The sequence below is a fragment of the Pogona vitticeps genome, chromosome 3 (genome assembly GCF_051106095.1).
Source record: "Pogona vitticeps strain Pit_001003342236 chromosome 3, PviZW2.1, whole genome shotgun sequence".
NCBI classification, from domain to species: Eukaryota; Metazoa; Chordata; class Lepidosauria; order Squamata; family Agamidae; genus Pogona; species Pogona vitticeps.
Window position 1 is genome coordinate 119604875 of NC_135785.1, and position 27677 is coordinate 119632551.

The 27677-nt window shown below is 39.1% G+C and overlaps 2 protein-coding genes across 3 annotated transcripts in view; one reads left to right on the plus strand and one right to left on the minus strand.

The window, feature by feature from the left end:
• Positions 1-9580, plus strand: part of MXD4 (MAX dimerization protein 4) — a 37104-nt gene extending 27524 nt beyond the window's left edge. The window contains exons 5-6 of the mRNA XM_072994835.2: positions 448-607; positions 6152-9580. Coding sequence (XP_072850936.1) covers positions 448-607; positions 6152-6294 — 303 coding nt within the window. The 3' untranslated portion in view covers positions 6295-9580. The remainder of the gene's footprint in view (positions 1-447; positions 608-6151) is intronic.
• Positions 9581-18687: 9107 nt separating this feature from the next.
• The window catches only part of NAT8L (N-acetyltransferase 8 like), a 59751-nt gene continuing 50761 nt past the window's right edge, over positions 18688-27677 (minus strand). Inside the window, exon 3 of one of the 2 annotated variants that reach the window (XM_020805929.3) lies at positions 18688-27529. In XM_020805929.3, coding sequence (XP_020661588.2) covers positions 27162-27529 — 368 coding nt within the window. In that variant the 3' untranslated portion in view covers positions 18688-27161. The remainder of the gene's footprint in view (positions 27530-27677) is intronic. The other variant, XM_020805931.3, reaches the window with a different exon arrangement.

Consider the following 27677-nt stretch of genomic DNA (forward strand, 5'->3'; position numbering starts at 1 on the left):
CCAGCACTTTGAATTGCACCTGGAAATAGATGACTCAATAATATAAAATAGCAATAGGAACCAGAAGCCCTGCATTCTAATTTGGATGAATTTTTCCAGTTTGAGGCCTAAATGTTTTTACAGATGTACCTAACAGCCACACAGGAATAACATGTTTTCTTGCTGCTGCTGCTGTTATTTATTTCCTGATAATTAATTTGCATATATGGGCATACGCTTAATTAATACACTGATTTTTGCCATATTGGCTGTTATTATCCGTTAATTTAAAAGGTACTTTCTTTTTAATGTTTTCGTAAATAGGTTATATTAAAACCAAAGAATGTAGAACATAGAAGCACTCCCCTTTGTAAAATAATGACTGCTGCATGTTTATGATTCTTGGAGATAATCAGTGCAACAAGATTATTCTTTTCATTGTCAAAAAGATGGGTTTTATCTCCTTAGAAATTGGAAGAACAGGACCGAAAAGCTCTAAATGTTAAAGAACAGTTACAGCGAGAACATCGGTACCTCAAGCGCAGATTGGAACAGCTCTCCATGCAGGGCCTAGAACGAATTCGCACAGACAGCCTGGGATCAACAATTTCAACAGATTCTGAGCAAGGTAGGTGGCATCTAGAGATTTTCATCAATCTGTTAGAAGAGTTGCACTTGTTATTGAGAAGTGTATGTTGAGACCAAAATCCAGTATCCACATCATAGTGCACAGCAGAGTGTCACAGGGAATTTAGTGCATGACTGGCATCACTTTCTGCCAATTCCTTCTGCCAGGGACCAAGTCAGCATGGGAGCTCACTCTCAAGAACTTTGGCAGTTTGTTTACCAAAGAGGAATAGCAGAGTAGTTAAGCTTTGGCTTATGTACGAAGGGAATTTCAGCCAGCAGAAGCAACAGAAGAGAAATTTGATACAAGGTTAATTGATCTACAGGGGAAATTTCTGTTACACATACAGTACATATGACACATTAAAGTAAGGTACAGAACGAAACTACAGTGGTACCTCGACTTACGAACTTAATCCATTTTGGAACAACATTCACACGTCAAAAAGTTCGTAAGTCGAAGTACCATTTCCCATTGAAATGCATGGGAATGGAATTAATCCATTCCAGCATTTCAAAAGGCAAAAAGGCAGGGGGAAAGGGCTGGAAATTCCAATTTCCCGCCCTTTCTCCCTGCCTTTTTGGCTTCAGAGGTCTTAAATGGCTTCCTCCGATGTTGGGGGGAAAGCCCTTTGAGCCCTCCGAAGGTGCCAATCACGGCAGTGGGGACCCCCAGGGAGGTCTCCCAGGGCTTGCCTGCCACCATGGGAGACCTCCCTGGGGGTCCCTGCCGCCACGATCGGTGCCTTCGGAGATCTCAAAGGGCTTCCTCCGATGTCGGGCGGAAAGCCCTTTGAGAGCTCCAAAGTCAAAAAGGCAGAAAGAAATGGCTGGAAATTTGAATTTCCTGCCCTTTCTCCTTGCCTTTTTGCCTTTGGGGGTCTCAAAGGGCTTTCCCCCTGACATCAGAGGAAGCCCTTTGAGAGCTCCGAAGCCAAAAAGACAGGGAGAAAGGGTGGGAAATTTGAATTTCCAGCCCTTTCTCCCTGCCTTTTTGCAGGGAGCCATTTACGAACAGCTCTGTTGGCAAAAAAATGCCATTGACTTGCAAATGGAGCCTCGACCTTGTTCGTAGGTTGAGCTCCGTTCGCAAGTCGATGCCAATTTTTGCCAATGGAGCCATTAGTAAATTGAAAAGTTCATACCTAGGGATGTTCGGAAGTCAAGGGTTGACTGTATGGTCAAATAGGAGCAGCTGAATGTGTTCTGTGCAAACTGTCTTGAAGATGCTTTAAAAACTTCAATGCTGTATACAGTGACTAATACTGTCTAGCAGGACTTCCTCTATGGAAGATCTCTTACCACTGTTAAACTACAGTGGTGCCCCGCATAGCAACAATAATCTGTTCCGGAAAAATTGTCGCTATCCAGATTCGTCGCTATGCGAAAAGAAAAAGCCCATAGGAATGCATTAAACCCTGTTTAATGCGTTCCTATGGTCTTAAAACTCAACTTTAAGCGAAAATCCTCCATACGGCCACCATTTTCGCTGCCCGGACGGCCATTTTTTCCAGCGGTCATTTTGGAACCGCCAATCAGCTGTTTTTAAAACATCGCTATGCGAAAATCGGTAAGTGAAACAGCTTACCGATCATCGCAAAGTGATGTTCTACCATTAGAAATATCGTTATGTGATCGCAAAAGCGATCACAAAACATCCGTCGCTATGCGGGTTCGTCGTTAAGCAAGGCGCTCGTTAAGCAAGGCACCACTGTATTCTGTTGGCTTCTTGTGCACTGTTGTCCTGATTTGGAGTCTCCAATCTTAGAAGTGCAAAGTGAATTTCTTTATGACAAACTTTTTTAAAAATCATGAGTTGGCTGCTCTTTATTTGTCAAAATATATTTTAATAACCTCCAAACTTTGGAAAACCATTTTATAGTATGTATGCCATGACTCATTAGTGTACAGCTGCACCAGTTTATAATTTAGCTTTGAAATGGAATACATCAACCTTATCTCTCCCAAGTCCAGATGGCTGGAAATCTATCAGCCTTTCCAGTGTTTTAACCTCTTCTCCAATCAGTCCACTGGCACTTCAAAATGGCGCCCGCCTGGCTTTCTGGCCAAAGCACAGTAATTTACACTTTGATGTTACTGAGGTATTTCTAGATAGTGTTCAAACATAGATAAAAAGTATTGGCTAAATTCTTGTTGTCTACTCATGGATGCAGAAGACAGTGTAACTTGCAGTGGCTTCTCACTGGCAGTTAATAGTTGCGTTTGTTTTACCCTTCACACTCCCCTGGTTTCTGGTTTATTAGATAGTAAAAACCCATTTTCCTCTCTTAGTTTCACCATGTATTATGAGCTCTTCAGTGTGAAAATTGATTATTTAAAGGACCACCTCCTCCTAATTAGTCTTCCAGAACAAACTAGGGAGATTTCCAAAAGGACCACTCCATGCCAGAGATATTGAAATAGCAGAGGATTGTTAGAAAAAGACTTACGTTGCAGCTCAAACACAAATATGTTTCTTTTATTAGTATAGTAGGATTGCTGCCAAATTGGTGTCTAAACTTACTGCTGATGGAGATGATTTAGTTCTCTAAGTGCTTAGCAAACAAAAACAGCTGGTTGTTGCAGGCTCTGTAAACATCTGGCTTCCGGGCAAGTTGAAGTAGGTTATGTATCACTTGATACAGTTGTACTGGAAAATGCTACAGTAATGGCAGATGGCTGGTGCACCTTTGCTTTTCGCTCTTTCCAGAGTAGGCCCTAGTCTAAAGTGACTTCCTACCTGTGTTGAATCAGTTTCATCTTGAATTTTGTTTCACCTGAACTCCAGTCTTCATCTGAATAAAAGTTATGAATATGTACATGTTCATTTCTGGTGTATCTACATGTACAGAAAATGTGAATAATCCTGTCTATGACAGTGGTGTGAAAATTTTGTTGCACATTAAATGTAGTTCTAAAATAGGCATTGACTTCTTATATTGGAAATAACCTTAGGCTTAACTGAGGCAGAGGGATTTTTTGGCAGTTCTCTCAGTGCAGAAAAATAATTACTACACAAACCATTAAACTAGGATGGATATTGGCAGTCTCCCAGCTCATGACCATTTTGCTTTCTTACATGCAGGATCCTTTACAACCTATGTATTATCCTGCCTTCTGGAAAAGAAGTATAAAAAAGCTAAGACAACTCTCTTCAAATTGCTATCTTATATTCATAATAAAGAGTTAATTTATAAGGTGTTTAAAAGTTTCCATGGCAACATTTTGTGTGATTTTTCTCTAAATGTGTGTATTCTTAACCATGCAACATAGTGGATAAAGTGTTAGCTTTGGAGCAGGGATGCTTGATTTGGGATCCCCATTCAGCCATGGAGCTTGTTTGGTGATTGTGACTAGTGCTGTTTATCAGCCTAATGTGTTTTATAGTTTCTGTCAATTAAATTGCTGCAAAAAGACTTTTAGTGAAGATGGGATACAAATAGCAACAGACAGCGCCAAATTGTAACTTGAGTTACAAGGGGTTGCTGTGCTGATTTACATAAATGATGAACCAGATACTTGACAGATCCAGAGGCTTTGTGATATGTACACAAGTGAAATTGAGTCCCTCATTTTGAAAAGAAGAAGAAGAAGCTATTTGGAATTGGGAGTTGAAAAGCCGTATTTAATTATTTTTCCTTGCTTTTTTCTCCATGCCAAAGTAAACTTTCATGAAATTCCAAAAATATGTTTTCTCTAGCAAACTTTAACTTAATGCACATTTTTAGAGCCCTACAGGGGGAAGCCACATTGGGGTGATTTAGGATAGAGATAAGTCTGGAGATGGAAAACTTGCACCACTGCTCAATACCCTGCTCTTTTTTTTTTAATGTAAAGCTTTCTTCTTTTAAACTAGAAATAGATTTTCTTATCTGCTGTCACAGTGGGAGCTAAATTTTGGGGCCCTTCTATAGCATGTGATTATATTTATTGGCTTATAAAGTTCATTAAAATTCAGGCAAGTGTAACTGTATTAAAGGATGCAAGATTAAAACACTATGGCAGATACCCTGTTTCCCTGAAAATAAGCCCTAGTATGATTTTTCAGGATGCTCGTAATATAAGCCCTACCAAAAATAAGCCCTAGTTAAGTGAAAGCCCGCCCTCCACCATTATTCAGCAACCAGAAGAAGAAGATATGATTGTATTTGAATAAATGTAGATTGTACATGAAAAAATAAAACATCCCCTGAAAATACAGTGGGGTCTTGACTTGAGAACCTAATCCGTATTGGAAGGCGGTTCTCATGTCAAAAAGTCTGTAGGTCAAGTCTCCATTGACCTACAGTGCATTGAAAACCGATTCATCCTGTAACAGGCCGTTTTTGTTCCATTTGGGTTTTTTTCTGGTCTGTAAGTCAATTCTCAGGCTGCAAGTCAAACCTAAATTTTGCAGCCAGAAAAGTCTGTAACTCAAAAAGTCTGTAAGTCAAGCCGTCTGTAAGTCAAGGGTCCACTGTAAGCCCTACTGCTTTTTTTGGAGCAAAAATTCATATAAGACCCTGTCTTATTTTCAGGGAAACAGGGTATTTCTCGCAGATTTTTTTTTCCTGAGCATAAAATGTGCATAACGAGCTATTGCATGTGTTTACTTTTCTTGGGCCCATCAGCAACTCTAAATTTAGTGCAGGATATCAGTCATTGTTTTAAATGTAAGTTGTTAAAATATCATTAAGTTGCTTTGCAATTGCTGACTCGAAAGGAGTTAAGCCAAAATGTTCAAAAAACCAAAGATCCAAATCATAGGTTGCATTCAGCACACACAGAATTGTGCAGCCCCTTTTTTTCGGCCTACTTGGCAAATTAGCTTTTAATTATATCTTCCCTACTAGCTTTTTTGATTGAACAGTTTTTTAAAAATATATGAATAGAATTTTACATCAAAATCTGTCATCGAATCCACCTCCTGTCAGGGAGGCACAGTGGGGAATCAAACTTCCAATCTCTGGTTCTGCAGCCAGATATCTAAATCATTGAGCTGTCTTTGGCCTCAGCGCTTGTACATACCACTCTGCAATGCAGTCATGGAGATAACAAAATACAGTGGTGCCTCGCTTAACGGGTGCCCCGTTTAACGATGAATTCGCATTGTGAGGATTTAGATAGGGAAAAATCGCTTTGCGATGATCGGTACCCTGTTTCGCATACCGATCATCGCATAGCAAATTTTTCCCAACAGCTGATCAGCAGTTCCAAAATGGCCGCCGGGGAAAAAAGTGGCCACCCACTGTGTTTTTGCCTGGATTCCTCGCTCACTGGGCAGTGAAAATGGCAGCCTAATGGAGGATTTTCGCTTAAAGGTGAGTTTGAAGCCCATAGGAACGCATTGAAGGGGTTTCAATGCATTCCTATGAGCTCTTTAAACCCGCATAGCGACGAAATCGCTTTGCAGCGATTTTTGCTGCATGGATTATCGTCGCTATGCGGGGCACCACTGTAATATGTATTTTTAAGCCTTTGAACACTAAAAGACTGTATACATGTGAAATGTTATATTTTGATATTATTCTTCATGGCTCTGAAACTTGTATCTGTTACATTTTAGAGGTAGACATTGAAGGAATCGAATTCACTCCGACAGAAATGGACAGTAGTGGCAGTGCCAGTGATGCTGAAGACAGTTTGCAAAGCAATTCAAGTGACAATGGCTATACATGTTCCTACAGATTAAATGCGAGACTTCTGTAGTGTTTTGACTGAACTACTCCACTCAGGATCTTCTGACTAAAGCACTTAAAAAAAAAAGAAATGAATTCCAGAGATGTTGACTGCAATTCTTCCAGAAGGCTTCAGCCATAAAACTCCAAAAGGAGGCCTCCTGCCCAGGGTTTCCTGAACTATAATTAGTGTATTAAACTATGAATAATGTTGTCTCCAAAATCCCATTGTGGTTTAATGTTCCTAAGTCACAACTCTTAATTGCTGTAGGGAAACTGTTTTTCTGTTAAAATGTTAAGGGGGCATAGCAGAGGACAACACACAGAGATGGAGCTTGGCTTTTGCTTTTGGGTTTTTTGTCTCTTGCAAATGGGAACAGCTATTTCAAAAAGCAGCAGATCCATTTCTGTCTGTGCACATGTGGTTTGCTCTAACCTTCTTGGATTTGGCCACAATGAACTAAGGAAAGTAATACACCTTTTAAAGTCCATTTTCATTTGTTTTAAGTGGTTAGTGGAGATTGCTACAGTAGGCTTCTTTCAACATTTTTGAAACATACAGTACTATAAAACGTGTATACTCTTGGCATTAACATGTTTATAGTTTTTCTTCAAAAGAAAGCGAAACTTTTTCTAATGATTTACCGTGCAATGATCCCAGCTTTCTATTTTTATTTTAGAGAAGTAGTCTTGTAAACTTGCAAATGCAAATATGCTATCCTAGTGTAGCCTCAGATGCATTGTATGTCTTGAACTTTGAGAAAGTTGTGTCCTTCTTTGTGCTTTCAGCAGTTGTTACATATTAAAAGTTTTGATTCTTCAGCTTTAATACGCAGCCAATCCCCATAAATGTCTTTTTTTATATATTCATTTATACTTCCCATTTTCTCAGTCGTTTTCATGATGATTATGGAAGACTCTTTTTGTCACAGGAAACTAGAAAGACCATAAAGCGTAATCAGACAAAAAAGGTAAGCCAGATAGATAGCTGATGCACACATATTGTAATGTTCTTTTGGCCTCATTGATGGATGCATCATCTATAGATGAGGTTGTTAATCTCAGTTGAAGCCAACTAAGGTCTGAAGAGGTAAACAGTGAAACTATTGGATTGGGGCCCCAGTCCTAACCCCATTGTTTTTTAATGTTTATCCACCATCCCTCCCAAAACTAACAAATTATTAGGTGGTGCCTTTTTATCATGGACTAGATTATGCATTAAATAGATCAGCATTTTTATTGGACATGTCAAAGCTTATGTGACCCAGAGTTTATTGGGAAGTAAACAAACAAAATTGTTTGCTTATATATTATGTTGCATTCTATTTATAACTGCTGTACCACGATGCTGAAATGGAACATATGGCTTCACAACACAGTATTCATAGTAAATAGGTTTGTTTTACATATTGAAGTTGCAGTTCATTACAAATGTAGGGAAAAAACCCTGTAAGATTTATTTAGTATTCATGGGTCCTTTTAAGGAGAAAAACAGGGTAAAAATATTTTAAATAAATAAATGAAGATGTTGAAGGGTAAAAGCTATTTACCCTGATTGTAGCAATACTGCGAAGCTGTGTTAAATACAGTTTACATTTAGTGAAAGCATTAGCCACTTGGTTTGCTGAAAACTGAAAACGGACCAATTTTTAACCTTACTACTTTAAAAGTCATTTTATAAAACAGTTGAAAAAATGCTGAGTATACTTTATGCAAGTGCTATATTTCTTAGTAATTGAAAATGGACCGATCTTTACATTACTGCCTTAAAGGTCTTTTTATAAAACAGTTGGGAAAAAGCTCAGAATACTTTATGCAAGTGTTGTATTTCCTGTAAATAGATTTCCTACCAAATATCTTGCATTATATATATTTTCCCTAATACTTAGCATTTACTTATATAGAGACAGGAAATGTATGGATCCAGGCCAGAGTCTCAGGGACTCTTCACCTTAGTCATGTTTGTGCCTTGATAATTATTTGATTTATTCTTTCTGCTTTCCTTATTTAAAACTCTTCTGCTATTTCAGAAGCATTCTGCTGGAAGAATGCTGAGGTGGTGCCATCTTGACACAAACGAAAAGCTGAGAGGTGGTGCATGGATTGGCTTGGTGTCTTTATTAAAATCAGACAGACCCATGACTAATTCAGTGTGTGATATTCATGTGTGTATCCTTTCTGCTGATGGAGTTCTTGTTAGTTTAAATTAGAGTAGGCAACATTTGCCCTGTCCAGGTAGTCGTTGAATTTCAGGATAGTGGCAGTGGTTAAAAGCACACATTTTCACACTAAAACCAATCGGGAGCATGACTTTCCACTAAAAGTGCATGCTCTCCATGTACCTCATTTTAGAGGAGAACCTGGAGTTTTCAGCAACTAAAAGTGGAATTTTTGTGGGGTGTGGCTCACAGAAGGATTCAGAGAGTAAAATTGACCACCAGATCCATCCAGGTTGCCTTTGCCTGGTTTAAATGGTGGGATTCAATCCATGTGCATGAAGGAGTATTCACGAAGGAGATTCCCATTTATTTTAATGGGGAGCTGCTCCAGGCAGTAGGGCCTCTAATGCTTGGAACATATTGTGACATCAGAACAATGCCTTCTGCGAATAAAGTCCAAAGCACCCATTATCTTTTTAGCATTCTTTTGCCTTTGGTGCTCACAGTACAGAAAATAAATGTTGAATACACTTCTGGCAGCTGGCAGCCCTTGTTGGTTTCCTTTCCAGTGGCCTGGGAATTGGCAACAAGGACACTGTACTTTAGAATCTTATTTCTGTAGTCATCCTTCCTTTAGCTGTGAGTCGACTCCCAAGGTTGTAAACTCCAGCAGTGAAATTGAAATTAATAAACCTCTGTTATGCTCTTTTGTTATGCTATATGCATTGCATATTTCTCAAATCCTTGTCAGGAAACAAATAGCAATGTAAGCATTGTGTGTAGCTGATAAGTACTGTAATATTATATTGTGATTACATATATTTTAATTTCCAAATCATGATTTTTTTCAGAAGTTTTACTTCAAGAAGTATTAATGACAGAAAATGGTTACTTACATTGTTTATTTTACAATATAGTAAATTTATTCATGCCTTGCATAATATTTTCTTCGATGAAAAGCAGCTCTTGCACACAGGCTTTCAAACAAAAACTCTGAGAGAATGGAGAAGAGACTTCATAACGAACATTGGCCACTCTGGTGTCTTTAAAAAGAACATGTACAACTTGATGAATTCTCCTGTGCTGGCTGCCAGGGGCTTTGTAGATATTTTATATTTTCAATAAAGACTATGCCAGTATTCTGAGCTTCAGACAAAATACTTTTGTTCTTGTTTTCACTTGTTCAGTCATTCTTCTGGCTACTGCCAAAGTGAAAATATGGTGAGAGTATGAGAACCTGTAAGTTTTTAGATGACAAAGCTGGTGTAGAATATGCTGAGATAATTTTTTTCCACAGGCAAGTGGGTTTGCTACAACGAACTGTACATATTACTGGTCATTTTGGATGTTGGGACAAAGAGAATCTCCAGCCCACAGATGGTCTAAAGGATACCCAGACTCGCCCCAAAGTTCCACCTTGTGGAGTAGAGGAGATTCCCCTGCATACTGTTCCTCACAGCTAGGATAGCAAGAGGGAATCCTGCCATCTGTTGATTGTAAAGAACAATAGGATTCCATCCTATCCCACTTAGCTACCCATTTGGGAACATAATGGGCAAGAGAGGATTCTCTAGTCATCTCTCTGTGATAATTGATCACAGAGTCTTCTGTGCATCTTCATCAGTGGGGAGTTGAGAAAATCCTTTTGTGCCCCTTGCCACCCAGAAGGTAGGTGAGTGGCATGTGGACCTCATTTCTATATGTAGAAAGCCACAGAACAAGTTTCTCTTTAGGTTAAGAAATAAAAACAGATGTGAAGGGAAGGACTAGGGCTTGATCAGACATGTTCTGTTATCCCTGGCCTGGTGTATTTGTCTGGTGCAGGAGATTAGGTTCTTGTAATCTCATCCCTGGATTAAGACTCAACCATTTGGGGAAACAAAGCTTTGTCTGCAGTTTCTGTCATTGCCTGTAAAATGGGCAGATTTGTTGCAAATAGACAGGATTACTGAGCAGCCCAGTGTGCACATGGATATGACCCCTTCTTTGTTGGTTTCTTTCTGGTTTTTATGTTTATATCTGTCAGGTAGCTCAATGAGTTACGTATCTGGCTGCAGAGCCAGAGGTTCAGAATTCAGTCCCCATGGGCATTCCAGAGGAGCCAGTTTTTGTGACCTGAGGTAAGCCACATAGTCCCAGGATGCTCCCAGATGAAGGGAATAGCAAACCACTTATGAGTACCTAGAATACCATAAAGAAGGTCACCATAAGTCAGAATTGCATTGATGGCACATGATTATTATTATCTGTCTGTACTAAAATGAGTATGTGTTATGTTCTGCAGTGGAAACAATGCAAGGATCTGAAATCATGAGTTGTCACTACCATTGTGAAGCCAAAGGTAGTGTTATGTGCTGTCAACTCAGAACCAATTTAAAGCGAACCAGATAGGGCTTTCAAGGTAAGTGAGGCAATTAAGCAGTGGTTCTACCAGTTCCACTCCCCCACTGAGTTTCCATGGCCAAGTCAGGGAATCAAACCCAGGTCTCCTGAGTCCTAGTCCATGCGTCACACTACATTGGGTACCTGAAAACTAAATTAACCTGGAAGTAAATTACTGAGCCTTAAAACATCAAGATTTCTGTCTGTATACAACTAGAAAGGAAAATGCATTTGGGTGTCTTATGGCACCTTACAGTTAAAAATTTATGGTGGCATGAGCTTTTTTGGACAGTATAGTCTCTGATATCATGTGCATGTGAAAAACAGTTATATTCCCTGCTCTTGAATACCTCTACAAAATGTTGCAAATTGTATAAAATGCTGCATATCACAACATCTGGGCTAACTGCTGCTGGATTCTGAAAAAGGATGAAGCATTGTGAGCTGAATCAGCTCACACACCAAAGTGAGCCATTATAAATGTTGCCAACATCAACACTTGCCAAATGGCCAATGTGCTCAGTGCTCAGCTTATTCCCACAGATGTGATTTGTAGATTTGCCCTGAAGTGATAGTGGATATTTTGCCCTTTAATGTGTTGTTTTGTTTAAAAAGCAGTCTCTGTGTTGTTTACAGCTGTGTATTTGTAGAAGTGCTGAACCATGGTTTGGACTTACCAGGTGGCTAGCCAGAGGCTTAAATGTGCTACCAAAATGCCTTCTTTTACACCAGACTCCCTATGCATTAAGACAGAGAAGCCTTTCTCCATCTTTATGTATATTTAAAGGAACTGCATTCTCTATATGGTACCATCCTTATTTTAGCACCTTTTCATAAGAAGTACCTTTGCCAACACTTAAATTTTTTATATATACAAAGCTATACATTATTCTGTTAGTTCCTGCCAGGTTTCATCTGTGTTTGATTCATTCTCTTCATGTGCAGCAAGTCCAAGTCCACATCCCAACATGCTTTCATTCTCACCTGGGCTCACGGCTGCTTCTAAATATTGCAGTTAAGTTTGCTACATCTAACATAGTACTGATACTGTACATCCGTGTGGATTTCACTTTATTTCAAAGAGTATTTCATTTTATGTACCATGGTACAGTGTTTTCAAGGAGAATCCAGTTAAAAACCATTTGAAGCACCTCTGTTAAAAACAGTAATTACAGTTAACAACAAAAAGTGCAACATATTCTTCCAAGCCTCTGATACTAGCAGTCAGTTCAAGCCTGCCTGAATAGGAAAAAATTGGCCAACCTCACTTTCCTTGGCAAGGAATTCCAGCATCCAGTAGTAGTCACTAAAGAGGTCCTCTCTGACATTCTCACCAAATACGCTTCTGAAGGTAGCAGGAAAAGTCAGAAGATTCTCTCCTACAAATTGCAAGGCCCAGGCAGGCTTATATGAGAAGCAAGCTTGTAGCTGCTGTAACAGGAATTATACAGTCCCTGTAGCTGTGGGTTTCAAACAGTCTTTAAAAACAGGAATCTGCAGATCTGTTTTACTAGCTTTAATTGTACAAACACACTCCTGGACACCATCAGAGCCTGGGCATCCAGGATCATGGCTGAATCTAGGAATCTACTCCCAGACTGTGAACCTGTGTCTCATGGAGAAGTGTAGCCAGTCAGCCCCAGGTTCAGTTGTTCACCCTCTTCCAGTTCATCACTGAAACCCAACACTCATTCAGATATAAACCAGCTTCCTCAACTGCTATGCTTGTCCCCACCCGATCGCCGTCCGACAGCAGAATTGCTCAAAACCCTTCTAATTGCCTATCTGATCACCTGCCCGATCGTCCCTGCCCACCACATTGTCCCCCACCATTACCAGCCCAACCACCACCACCACCATCATCCAATCAGTCATTACACATGTATATTGGCAATAGATGCAACGTCCAGAAAGGTGGTGATTGTGTTGGGGTGTTCTTCCTGCCAGGATGTGAGGGGGGCTCTGTTGTCTTTCCCTGATTAAGGTACCCCCCCATATTTTGTGTTATTTTAAAAGAAATCAGAGGTCTCTCTTGGTAAACATTAACTGGTTCCCAACCTTGGGTAACCCAGGTGTCCTTGGACTGCAATTCTCAGAAACCCCGGCCAGCACATTCAAAATGTACCAATACTTCTTGATGCTGCCTTGTAATTTGTCAGTAATGTAGTCAAAAAGTCAAAACGCAGCTAACTTGATGTACAGGTACTTTTGAGTGCTTTTTAAAATGGTTAGTGTGTCCAGAATAAATGGCTTTGGTGAAGCTGTTGTTTATAACATGGTCACAATAGCCTTTGTTTCGTAACGGGATTCCCCCCAAATCCCCCCCTAAAGAAGGCCGTATATTCAGCCCAAAACGTACTGGGCAATTTAAAATTGTAATAAAGTGCAACGTATTTTCTTACATGAGACTGCTGTTTCTCCTACACAGATTTGTTGAACGCTTTTGATTTTTGCACTATTTACTTAGCATAATATTTGCATTTCCATACCTTTTTTGCCCTCCACAATTATTTATCATCTCACCAGATGAAGAGGTCTAATGAACTCAAAAGTTTGCATATTTTGTGCATTTATGATTTATGCCAATAAAGATTGTTGTTGTTGTTGTTGTTGTTGTTGTTTATTTATTTATTTATTTATTTTATTTAATTTAATTTAATTTAATTTAATTTAATTTAATTTACATGATGTTGCCCACTTGTGGATTTTGGATACCTCTTTCCTCTTTGCTGTTGCTTTTGTTGGACAATGGTGAGTACCCTGAATAGCTAATCAGGTCAGTATCTTCAACCAAGTGGGGATCTTTGACATTGCACAAACAGGACTGAAATGAAGACACTTTGCTCCATCCACAAGGTAATACTTTTAATTCGGCTGCAGTTCATCTACCTAGTCTGTAAAGCAAAAGTTTTACCCAACTTATCTGATACAGATTCAGTTTATGTAAATTACTTTAAGCCTGGGGCAGCTGAGGGTCATCTATTTCTGAACAGGTGATAAAACAATTTTACATCTTAAAAATCATAATTCAAAAATTCTTTGCCCAAACTTCCCTGAATTTGACTCAGAGCAAGAGCATTCACATTATTTTGTTGAAAAACAGTCCTGACAATTGTGTTTGGGTGCAAAGTGGTTAACTGATGAAAAGAATGAGTCACCTTCTGGGAATCGGCTTCTGAGCAGAAGAGGGTCTCCTGTAGACCAACTTGACTGCTGACCCTGGGGTTGTCAACTTTCAGGCTGCCCTTCTATATGCAAAGCTTGGCATCCTTTTTCCTGCTGGGAACACAGACACAATATCTCTATAAACCAGACAGGTTTTATGCTAAGCAGGCAGTTCAAAGGGTGCTAAATCTAATACAATACACAGGAGCCAAATATTAACTATCATGATAATTCTGGAAAGCAACTGTTCACCCATCTTTTCACTAAACTTGCTTAATGTATTTGTTTGCTAAGGAATCAAAGCTTTGGTGATAAATTTGTCTTTCTTATCTCCAGCATATATTGCAGATCCAAAGCATATGCTAGTCAGTGTATCAAATCCATGTGACGGACTGAGCGCCTGTCGCTTGTCCCAGCTCATGCCAACCTAGCGGTTCGAAAGCATGAATATGCAAGTAGATAAATAGGGACCACCTCGGTAGGAAGGTAACAGCGTTCCGTGTCTAAGTCGCACTGGCCATGTGACCATGGAAGATTATCTTCGGACAAACGCTGGCTCTATGGCTTGGAAACGGGGATGAGCACTGCCCCCTAGAGTCGAACACGACTGGACAAAAATTGTCAAGGGGAACCTTTACCTTTACCTAAGGGCAAAGTATCAAATACTTATACTATTTCTAACATATGGGCTATCCATGGGTACTGGACTAGCTTGGGGAACAGATCTGAAAGTGCAAAGTCTGGAATCCATATGGAGCAAGTTATGGAGAACAACTCCATACAAATTTACCTCTGCATCCATGTACGAGTGTGCACTTGAAGTTATACATCCTGTACCTGGCATTTATACCCTACAAAAACAGCCAAACCCTATCAGAAAATATCACCATGTTGTTGAAGAGGTGTTGGCCAAAGGCCATCTTTGGTACACATGTGGCTCAACTGTCTCACTGTCAATTCAGTCTGGAGAGAAATGTTATAATAGCTGAAACGACAGGCAAACACATAGGTTTTTAAAAGCTCTTTTATTGCTTCCCTTATTTGTCAATGAAAACTGAAATATAAGACATAAAGACTTGTTTGCAGTATTGCTCACACGTGTGGAACAAGAAGTACTGGGGAGAGGAAGGAAATCTCTTTAGAAGCTGTGTGTGTCATGAACTGGCTTCATAATGTATGTTCAACAGCTGTCTCTGGAAAACTTACAGATAAACTGAGAGCAAGAATTGGTATTGGCTTCTTAGATGTCTGATTCTCTGTCACTCCATATGCAAACAGCACAGCACTATTTGGAAGACCAAAAGAACCTACAGCTGACATTTGGAACAATATCCTGGACTGACACTTTGGCTGCAAAAGCTTCAAATGCTTACAAAGACAAGCCTGGAAATCACAATACTTCTAACAGTGAGACAAGCTCACAAAGCTGCAGTCATGGCCAAAAATATTGGCACCCTTGCAATTCTGTCAGAAAATTCAACCCTTCTCTCAGAAAATGGTTGCTGATGCAAATGTTTTGGTACTCACATGTTCATTTCTTTGGTTTGCATTGGAACAACAGAGAGAGAGAGAGAGAGAGAGAGAAGAAGAAGAAAAGTCAAATCTGATACAATCCCACACAGAAACCCAAAAATGCACTGGCTAAAATTATTGGCACCCTTAGCTTAACATTTGGTAGCTCTCCCTTTGGAAAAAAATAACTGAAATCAATCGCTTCCTGTAACCATGAATGAGTTTCTTACACCTCTCTAATGGAATTTTGGACCACTCTTCTTTTGTAAACTGCTCCAGGGTCTTCAGATTTGAAGGATGCCTTCTCCCAACTGCTGTTTTGAGATCTCTCCACAGGTGTTCTATGGGATTCAGATCTGGACTCATGGCTGGACATTTCAGAACTCTTCAGAGCTTTCTTTGTAACCATTTCTGAGTGCTTTTTGAAGTGTGTTTTGGGTCATTGTCCTGCTGGAAGATCCATGACCTCTGGTAGAGATGCAGCTTTCGGACACTGGCCACTACGTTGCACGCCCGAATTCCTTGGTAATCCTCAGATTTCATGATACCGTTAACACAGTCAAGACATCCAGTGCCAGAAGCAGCAAAGCAACCCCAAAACATCTTTGAAGCTCCACCATGGTTGACTGTAGGGACTGTGTTATTTTCTTTGAATGCCTCGTTTCTTTTTCTGTAAACAGCGCCATGATGTCCTTGACCAAAAAGCTACTTTTGTCTCATTTGTCCACAGTACGTTCTCCCAGAAGGATTGTGGTTTTGTCACATAAGTTTAGGCATACTTCAGTCTTGCTTTTTTATGCCTTTGTGTCAGCAGTGGTGTCTTCCTGGGTCTCCTACCATAGCGTCCCATTTCATTCAGATGGCGACGGATAGTGCGAGCTGACACTGTTGTATCCTGTGTCTGGAGATCAGCTTGAATTTGTTGGGAAGTTAATTTGAGTTCTGTATCCACAATTCAAACAACCCTTTGTTGTAATTTTTCAGTAATTTTGCTCTTCCGTCCACGTCCAAGGAGGTTAGCTACAGTACTCTTTACACTTCATTCTTTTCTCCATGCTCAGTGTCACACACAGCACAAAGGTTGAGTCAACCTTTCTCCATCTTAACTGGTTGAAAGTATGATTACTATATTGCCCACACCTCTTACTTGCGACAGCTGTGTCTAAATACAAATTAAAGGAGCATCACATGCTTGACAAGCAATTATTTCTTACAATTCAGACAGGGTGCCAATAATTTTGGCCAGTGGATTTTTGGGTTTGTGTGTGGGATTATATCAGATTTGACTTTTCTTCTCTGTTTTTTTCTGTAGTTCCAACACAAACCAAAGAAATGAACATGTGAGTACCAAAACATTTGCAAGTGAGAGAAGGGTGGCATTTTCTGACAGAATTGCAAGAGTGCCAATATTTTTGGCATGACTGTGACTTAGTTTCCCTGTTTTGTCCCTCACTGTACCTACCCTTTTTTTCACGGCTACTTGTCATTTTCTTTATAAAAACTCCATTAATTACAATAAATGCTTATATACAAATAAAAATCTAAACATTTAAAAAGCCATTGAACCTGAGTTGAAAGTAGCTTTGAAGGCAATTCAGAAGATGGTCATATGCACACCCTCAATGCAGTTAAGTCCAGAACTAGAGTGTCCACAGGAGATGGTCATTCAAATGAAACTTTCTAGCAAGGAACCAGCTCATTAGTCCGTTTGTAAATGGTTCCACTGTTGAACTGTTCTTACCATCAAGACATCTCTCCTAAAATTCAATCAGAATCTACTTCCCTATAATTGTAAAGATTAGTCCTGCCCCATTTGATTTGGTGGTTCTTGAGGAGTTCAAAGAGTTCCCCAGCCCTGGCCTGGCCTCTCTTCTTCAGGTGAAATATACTGGGCAAAATCCAGTTAGTGAAAAACCATGCCCATAAGGCAAAAGAGCAAAGGTTTTTCCCCCCTCGTGTTGGGTCTACATCATGCATCCGGATGCACAACCAACCATGTGCCAATTTCACAATCACTGCAACACTGGATGTGCAAGAGGGCCTGCCACTGGGAAAGTAAAGCTTATTCAACATTGTAAGTAAACAGGATTCAGGCTAATCAGCTCCTGCAACCATAAGAATTCATTATCTTCTAATATGCTGATGCTTCAATAGTATTTTATCATAAAAATAACACCACAAAATTTGGGAGAACTTGTTTTAGGTACTGAGGTGCAAGCAGCTGGTAACAGGATCATCTGGATAGTTACTAAAGAGTGAATGCATTAAGCACAGCAGTTACTATAGCTTGAAAAAGTTACTTTTGTTGGACTTTCAGAATATCCCAGACACTATAGTGCATGGCTGTTTCAGAAGTGGTAGTCCAGTTTCATTTATCCATTAGTAAATGGATAAATTGTTTCTTGTCAGACTCTGCAAATAATTTTCATCTATTTATTTTTATATATATGTGGTTATAAGGTTTTGTATTGACGTACTTTTTATTACATATTGAATACTTTAATTTTTGTGACAATGCAAGAGATCGTTAGGTTGCAAATTATTACAGTAGTATTTTTTAAACTGGCATTGTCTCACATTCTATTCATTCATACATAGAATGAGTTCACATGGGCACATAGCTTGCCTTTTGGTCCACTGGTGTTGCAGACTAGTGTGAGCAATTTCCTGGTCAGCACATATATGCAACAGTGCTGCAGCCTGGACCTTGTGGGCGAGCAGGAGAGCTACCAGTTCTGGGGGGGGGGGACTGGAAAGATCCCCCACCAGACAAAGATCGCTCCAGGCAAAGCAAACCTTTCCGGTATGATGAGATGTACACCTTCCTTGTTGTCTGATTGCACCAATAATTTACAGCATTAATTTCCAGTATGAATAAATTTATTTCAGTTACTAACAGGCAACTAAATAACTCCTATTAAATAAAATTTTAGTCACAGAGAACTGGGAGATTTTCACAGTTAATTCTGCCATTGCAAATAAAGTGCTTAGTCACTCATGTTCCCAACTGTTGGTCGAGGCAGGCAACAATCGTGTAAGATGTGTTTACATATATTATTTCAGCATCCTGTCAAGGGAAGATTGACTTCTACCCACCTCAGAAGATGTAGCTTAGAGCTGGAAGAACTTCAGTGCTTCGTACAGTGACTTGCAGATTTACTGATACGGTAACAGAATGAAATTGATGCATGCCCAGTAACCAAACATTTTCCAAAAACCATTGGTTGTTTTTATTATTTGCTTGCTACAACAGAAAAAAAAATACATTCAGTTGATACCTTACTATTGCACACAAGCACTTTGTAAAGTTGGTGGAAGGAATCCCCCTCTCCTGACATGATGCTGGTGAAGAGGCCAACGTGGACTCCCAAGACTCCATTTTAGAACTCTACTCAGGAGATTTGTCATTGTATAAGGGCACTTCAAACACCCCACAACAATCCTTTTTTCAGTTCACATCTACTAAACTATGAGTGTTTTTGCAGTAATCCCAAGGGAATATATTTTTTAACAATTGCAGGTTTTACATTTAGATTAGCACACGAGAATTATAAAAGCCAATAGAAGCAGGACTTGGCAATATTGGGTCTTTTTCATATGACCAACATTGGATTGCTGTGACATTCTCCATAACCCAGTTTTCCCTATTGGCTTCCAACTGTTGTAAACACTTTGCTTTACAAAGATAAGTATTGCTCTCTTAATGATAGATAGATAGATAGATAGATAGATAGATAGATAGATAGATAGATAGATAGATAGATAGATAGATAGATAGATAGATAGATAGATAGATAGATAGATAGATAGATAGATAGATAGATAGATAGATAGATAGATAGATAGATAGATAGATAGATAGATGATAGCCTTTTTCAGGTTTGTTCCCTCATGTGTGAAGAAATGCAGATTGTTTAGGACACCCTTTCCATTCTCACAGAGTCGCTGAGCATCTGCTGTGAGACCATTATGCAATGCAAAGACTAGAGCATCTTGACACAAAACAAGACACTACAGGAGAAATTGATAACAGGTGACAAGCGCTTGTTTCTTGCATCTTATCCCTTACTCAGTCTTTTCATTGTGCAACCCTTGATGTGTTTTCTCTGGGAATCCACTGTTTCACAGAACATCTATTGTAAACTTTTAGTGGAGGGAATACCAAGAAATACTGCTGGAAATGTACTAAACCAGATGTCTAACTGACTTAATAGCTCACAAAAATATTAACATTTCTATTACAGTTTATTTAAAGTGCCATAGAAAACCACAAAAATCTTCACTTATAAAATGTACTAAATCTCCTTTGGTGGGTGAGCAAGGGAGGCAAATACCATATGCCAGTTTTCTGTGGGAGCATTACTATATCAGGTGCAGAGTCAAGCTTTCTTGACTTTCTCTTCCTCCTTCCTTAATCTCTTCCTTCATCCTATAACCCTTCATTCTATATTTTTCTATAGCAATAGCAGCTTTCCTGTATGTGTTAACACTGGGAGATTGGCATGGAGCTAATAGGTTAATCTCTCTAGGCTGTGGTCCTGACCCTAACTGTGTCCTTTGTGTTCTTCAGAGAAGAACATACAACAGAAGATCCAGTCACAGATCTCAAATGTAATGTTTAGTTTGGCCTCACTAAGAAACCTAAAAGGTTTAAGTTATCATAGTTAGTTAAGTCTGACCATTGAGAAACTTGATGAGGTAAGAAGGAATCAGCTGAAATAAAATCTTGAATTCAAAATACATTGTGCTAGTTGTTTATTGGCCATGAAATTACCAGGACTACTTACACAAGCCTCTGGGTAAAATTGGTGGGCAGATGGTAGAGCCTTCAGTTTTACAGCTGAAATGAAGAACAGGTCAGGAAATCAAGAATGGGGCTTTGTGTTAAAGAACTATGAATTCCATCCACATCTGATATTCAAAATAAAGTTCTGGGCTCCAAATTCATTAATTTTAAGTGTTATCATTTTTATCATGTTCTGCTTTGTGGTTCTTAGGTTTTTGCTCAAAGAACAAAATACGCAAGCCTGAAGTCTCCCTATTTTCTTATAACTATAAATTGTAAGTTATTTCAGTACTGGTAAGTGGAAACTGGGCTTCTTGGTGGGGGAGAACTGTGTTGTGGGGAACTGAAAGAAATAGCTATCATGCCATTTAAATCGTAGCTATTGATGAACATATTCATGAGGAATAGGTCTGATCTAGTTTAAACACCACTTAAACTTGTGGCAATCACCATGACTTGCTTATGAATTCTGAATCTCTATTACGTTTTATACAAAGAAAAACTTCATTCTGTCTATCTGAAATCCATGGCAAAGCAACTTAAATGGCCTATACTGTAAAGAAAGGGGAAAGTTCCCAGCTCATAGTTCCTGGGCAATTTTCTGCTTACACACCTTGAATGTGATGACATTGATCATAAAGATTTTGCCAATGTGTACATTTTTTCATAAGACTAGGACTTTAAAAAAATGAAATCAAGGGTTGCCTCTCTTCTTGTCAGTTCCGCTACTAAGTGTTCTAAGGCACAATAACTTATCACAGCTTTGGTGGTGGCGGTGGAGGGCAGCGGAGAAGCCTGAGGGAACCAGAAATCTGCAGGACTTCCTGGCGTCCATGGTTCATAAGGTGTCACTTTCAGAAAGTCTGTAGAGCGGAGGGCAGGAAGTCCCGCCTTCTACTATTTACAGTGTGACACTCTCAGTAACTCCTTCTCTCTTCCTTTGCCAGGGTTAGAGTGATGACAAATGAGATTCTTCGCGTTTAGCTGGCTAAGCAATTTACCAAAAGTGAGAGAAGGTATTCAGAGTGTAAATCCTCCATTCACCTCAGCTACCAGGCATCTTTGGCATTAGTGATACAACAACTGCTTTTGAGAGGTAGCAGATTTTCTGTCACTGATTTACAATGAAAGTATTAAATTTAATAAGCCAAACCCTTTGGCCATCTGTGGGAATCAACAGTACCAACTTTATAAAGCAAAATAGTAGGGAAGCAGCAAAAAAGTTAACAGTTAATGCAGCTCTACATGCAGGCATCATTTGGATGATAACCACTGTCCACCGATTGGGGGAAAAACATTGTCACATGGTCTGTGCCCTTCTAAAGTGAAAGCAGCACTTTCTGGGTACATCACTAGAAGGTTCCTCTGCTCAGCCTGTATTGGTCAGCCAGCTTACCAGTCCTGGCATGCCATGCCATCAGACTTTACCAGAGCTACCTCCTTAAAATTATTTCATTATGCAAATCATTACAAGCCATCACTGCCCATTAATTTGTAGCTGTTATCTTTCCATTAAAAAGTCACTTAGTACTTTTCCATCTACCATGTTAAAAACAAAAGCCTAAAATTGAGAAGAGTTTCAAAGTATCTCCAAAATGCCCCCAATGCATTTTAGAGCCCCAAATTAGCAAGGAGCAAACAAATTTTGCTTGTTGCACGATGTTGCCAATCTATTATTACCATTATTTACAAATAGTTACCATTATTTGCAAAAAGAACATCATTATGCCCTTGTTTCTTCCCACCTTCACATCATATTTATTTATTTAAAATATGTATGTGATGCTGGTACTATAAATTGCAGTGTAATACTTCCAAGTTCTGTGTCTGATCTGCAGGTTTACAATGAGTAAACTAAGATCCAAATCATTAGCTGAAAGCCTGTTGCACAACTCCTCAATGGTAAAGGTTGATAACATCAAGAGCCTCAGATATTAATCTTAAGTACAAAGTTTCTTATCCTCCTCAAGTACTGACGCTCCCAAAGGATCCCTTTTGACCTGGGGAAACATTGGGGAACCCTGGGTTGAAGGAGGCGAGCCTTTAGTATCAAAAAAATCACCACTGCTGGTCCCACTGCTGGAATTGGGACTGCAAGTAGTTATATTTAGATATTAAAGGCTCTCCCTCACCCTCCGCATATCGAGGCTCCTCAGGCTAAAAGGAATCCTTAAAGAGACTTGAAATGGCAGTGGGGTGGGATAGGAAATTACCACTAGAAGTTAATATCCATGGCTGATAACATAATCCACTTTATGACCATGCAGTTCTGCCAGCAGGATTCCAGGCACTGAATAGAATTTGCCTTGGCAACAAAAATAAATTATAATAGTTAGAATACTGGTATCCAAAAATAGAACATTGTTTGAATCCAGGAAAATGAGATTTATCTCTTGAAGAGCTGGGGCCAGATTGTACTTATTATTCAATGAGCAAAGATAATTAAAGTAAGGTTGGCTTGCAAGGTTGTTTTGGAACTCAAGACACGGCGGTGAATAAATGTGTGCAGAGATCATTAGGACACCTTTGTTGTGTTTACATCCCAGTGACAACTGATTGCATACATGAAGTGACGCACTCTGTGAAGAACTCAACGGGGTTGTTCAAGTACTTCCACTTTAGCCTTTGGAGACACTCATGTTTGCATAGATGCTGATTCATATGCAGCCATTCTGTTCTCCATACAATGAGCTGAGCTTGCCATCAATAGAGCTGGAGCAAGCTAATACATTAATGGATGTAAAGAACATTACAAGAATGTAATTATGCAGGTGCAACTGTATTATTTAGATCTGTTTGGGACACAACATATCACGTCATAGTTGAAAACAGTTGAATTTTGGTTAGACCTTTGCCTGGTGAGAAGCACTCTATAATTATGTAGGCAGATGCTCAAACAATTGTCAGGATACAGCACCAGTGCATGTAGCAAATGATCTGAAATTACTGGTGATGGGGGCATTGGGGAAATACATGGACCTGTGCGTGTTTTCCTCTTGTATTTTCTAAATCTATGTGCAGAATGGTATTTTAAAGGTTCCTTCTTGGTTTCTCAGACATCACCTCTTCTTGCTTCTCCACGTTTAATTAGTGCAGCAGACCTGCAATCATGGCCATCGGTTACTTGAGCAAAGTTTAGTTATATTTTCCACCTGCAATATCCACAAATAGATTTCCTGAGTTAATAAGCAATAAGGTTTTGTTTTGTTTTTTGCCTTATTAGCCGTTTCCAGAGTGGTTATTCCTTTCCACAAGCTCAGCACTAAGTTGCTGCATTCTATAAATATAAATACCAAATATTTCCAACAGTACCTTCAGTGGGAATTTGAGACTGGCTATAGTCAGCTTGTTCCCACATTGACAATAAGCCATAAAATGTATGAAGTCCTTGGAACGATACCAATTCTTCCTGTAATGACGATGGATAATTCTGTTTCCTTGTTACACCCTATTACTTCTCTCATATTAAAAGCAATACCACCTGCAATACTATCTAATTTGTCCCTTTATTTACATTGATAGATGTTTAAGCCTCTTCTTTTTCTTTTTGCTCCACTTTTATTATTGATACATCTGCTCTTTTCTGCCATCACTTTCTTGTTCTAGATATTCATAATCTAGTAACTTTTATTTCAGGCTATCACCATTATATAAAACTATTCATTGGCCAAAATCCTGTTGCTTAGTGCAGCAAATTGCACTACAGTAGGCCCATTGAATCAACGGGGATTTAGAGAGAACTGCAACTTTCTACGCTAAAGTAAGCCACAGTTAGCGTAGATCCATTTGAATCAATGGAATGTATGGAAGAGTTGACTCACCAAATCCCCATTGATTCCAAAGGCCTCCTCTAGTGCAATTTACTATGCTAGGCCACAGGATTTTGACCACTGAATCCCTTTTCATATGTAATGTCTCCTTGTGACCCTTTTATCTAATTTGCTAATTTTCTGTACCCACTATTTCTATGTAACATTCACAGCAGGTTTCTGATTCTTCCCTGTGAGAAGTTGCATTGTAAACATGCTGCCAAATGTTCACCACCCAATGTACAAGCCATAGATAAAAAGATTATATGGGAAGTGCAGAAAGAGAAACTAATGTCTGATGCTTTCTTCCCATTTTCTATATATTTAAAGCTAGTTGTGGAGATGATTAAAAATATGCCTTCTCCCATGGGCCCAAACCACCTTGGAATACCCACAGAAGTTTGTTTCTCTATTTCAAACCAGCTCTACATTGATTGAAACCTTTACACATGTGGAAGATGACATATCCCTTTCTATAATTTCCATCTGAAAGGTCTGTATCACATCCGAAACACAGCATATCTGATTTACAGTATAAAGGATCTAATGCAACTGGATGGACAAAAGAGAGGTGATGCCTGCCTACATTGGCACACAATTAATTATTCTAAAGTATTCAGTAGAAACAGAATAAATAATACTTGAAAACCCATGCACTTTCAAGAGCGTGCTCCCCTGCGCAACTTCACAGGTGAGTTTATACAGTGGCATTTCAGCTAGGTAGAACTTGCATATTCTAGGATTTTCATATAGCTACCAAGGAAGAAAACTACAAAGGTACAGGAATCAAAACCAGTCATGTTCTTAAAGTGCCTCTATAAAAATAAATAATATTCAATTAGGATTAGATACCACCCACATTATTTCACTGCCAATCAATTAGGCTACATATAACAGCATGATAAAGTCTCCAGATATAATTTAGTGCAGTGGTAACTCAGGAACAAAAATTAAATGAAATTAATTAATAAATAAAAGGCACAAACAATTCTTTTCTTTCACTTTCCCCTAATACTTTATAATATTCTGTTATGCAATTTAATGAAAATACTGAAAACAGCTAGAAAATATTATACCAATTTCTGTACACTATACATCTCTATCCTACACCTTCCCACAGTACACATTTTACCTTCAAGAGAAATGTAGAGCATAGAAATTTTTAAAAAATACATTCCAAATCCACACACACTCAATTCCAACATGTACATTCTTTAAATCAAATTCAATCTGTACCACTGATCAATTTGATTTATTGCTGGGACACAGTTTGATCCCCTCATTTCTATATATGGCACCATCTGAGGCAGGAAGAATACCAATATGGGCAAGGCATGAGCAAGTTTAAAAAGAAAAGGAGTTTTGTCTCTTCTTATCATTTTATTTCATTGTAATAATTGTTGTTTGCAAGGAGACTGCAGTGCTAGATGTTTCTCTGTACTAGGAATTGGAATTAATTTATAAAATAAGTTCTCTCCTAAATGAGGACGGAGAACTATTTTTGTTTTACGGATGAATTGAAGAAGCACCAACACAACGAATTTGTGTTGCCTACCACCAATGCCCCTCAATGCAATATAATGGTGTCTCCGTCACTCCCTCATTTACTTGAGTTCACCAGTGATCTCATCTCTGAAACACTGCTGGTACAACATTTTGTCTAACTTCTATCCTAGGATTTTTTTAAAAAAATGATGAAACATTAAATGGGACTTATCTTTAGAAAGTCAAATTCCTCATTCATAAGTGCAAACATAACTGTTCTATTAAAATAAAAAAAACAATCCAACTTCCAGATGTCCCTCAAGATATACCTTGTGAAAAGTTGCTGTTTCTTGAAATGTTATAGAATTTCAGAAATATTTTAAGCTAGAAGTTGTAAGCTTAGTTATTTTGACAGCTGGTATTGTACAGACACATGCCAAATCTGTGTTGCATTTCTGCTTGCATTGTACTGTACAATTCACAAATGTGACATCATTAAGCAGCAGTTACTTTTTATAGCAAGCTGTCTGTATTTGATCGGCTCCCAGCCGATGAAAGCAGCCTTTGCTTTCCCTGCCTCCTTCAGCCCAATTTGCAACTTCGGTCTTTTGTGTATTGCTTTTCTGAAGCATTTAGGTTGGTGCACCTAAACTAGCATACTGATTTGTTGCCACAGAAACAGGAGGCTGATTTTGCCTCTGTGAAACCAGTCAGCAAAAGCTAGAGCTTGGAGAAAGAAAGCAAAGACAATAAACAAAATTATACATGAAAATTAAATTAAATTCTGCTGCATATGGAGATGTCTGGCACAGGACTGCAGGTTATATATACATCAGAGCAGATGATATTTCAGTAATTTACATATATTACAATGGGCTCAGGGTTTATATTTGCTGGCTTAAGAAGAAAACGAGAATAAGGGAACAAGGTATTGGATGCACCATGATTCTTGCAGACCGTTGGCAGAATGAGGTACATCCAAAGAAGTGCAATATCAGAGCCTACTTGGCAGTGCTGTGTGTCTGAATGCATGCAAACACTTCCTCTTCATGCATTATCGCAAGCAGGTTTTTCACATTTTCTTTTGTTATTATTAACCAATATATCATGAATGCATACGTGTCCATGAAATACTGAGAAATGCATTCAAGTAAAACATCCGCACTTAGCTGTGTTGTAAGATTTCACTGCTTTTTTAAAAAAATATTTCAGGGAAGGGAAAACTATGTACAACGCACACCAGACAAGCAATATTGTTACATATGTATAGTTTCTGTGCTTATGTAGGTAACCTGGGCAAGACTGGGAGAGGGGGAGAAGAGGATGCTCATCCTGACCTCCTTGGCCACTGAACACGCAAACAGCATCAAGGCCAGCCAGCAGTGTCCCCAGCGTTAGCACCAGCATTAGTCACTCTACAAGCATGTCAGGAAAGAAGAACCCCTTTTGTTTGTAAAAGGAATCTGTACAAAGCAAATGAACAAAATGAAATGAAGAACCATCAAAATAAAAGGAAATCGGCAAAGAAAAAAAATGACAAAATCCCCCATAAAACATGGGCAAGGAAGATCTGGGGAAGGAAACGGGAGATTTTTTTTTTTTACTCTTCACGCAGCTGCAGGCAGTAGCGGTGGTAGCGAAGCTGGAAAAACATTCTTTCTAAAATGGAATGTGTCATCCCAGGCAGAGTGTAATGTTCAACAACACCCACATGCTTGAATCCCAAAGACTCATACAATTTGTGGGCTGCCACCTTCACTGCTGTGGTTCCCAGGACAACCGAGGAATAGTTATTGACCATGGCAAATTCCAGCACTTTGCGGCCCAGTGCTTTGGCAATCCCTTTACCACGGTATTTAGAGTCAACAGACATGCGACGCAGCTCCACCGTGTTGTCCTCTTCGTTGCCTCTTGCCGCGACGATGCCTACCACATTTCCGTTCAGCACTGCAACCCAGAAGGAGGAACCTGCCGGTAACAAAGCAACTTGTGAATTCAAAAAAATAAAAATCTTTCAGATAAACATACCACAGGTTATTGAATGACTTACTCAATGTGTCGATTTAAAAAGATAAGCCTGAGACAAGGTGTAGGAGGAGGAATATTAAGGCAAACA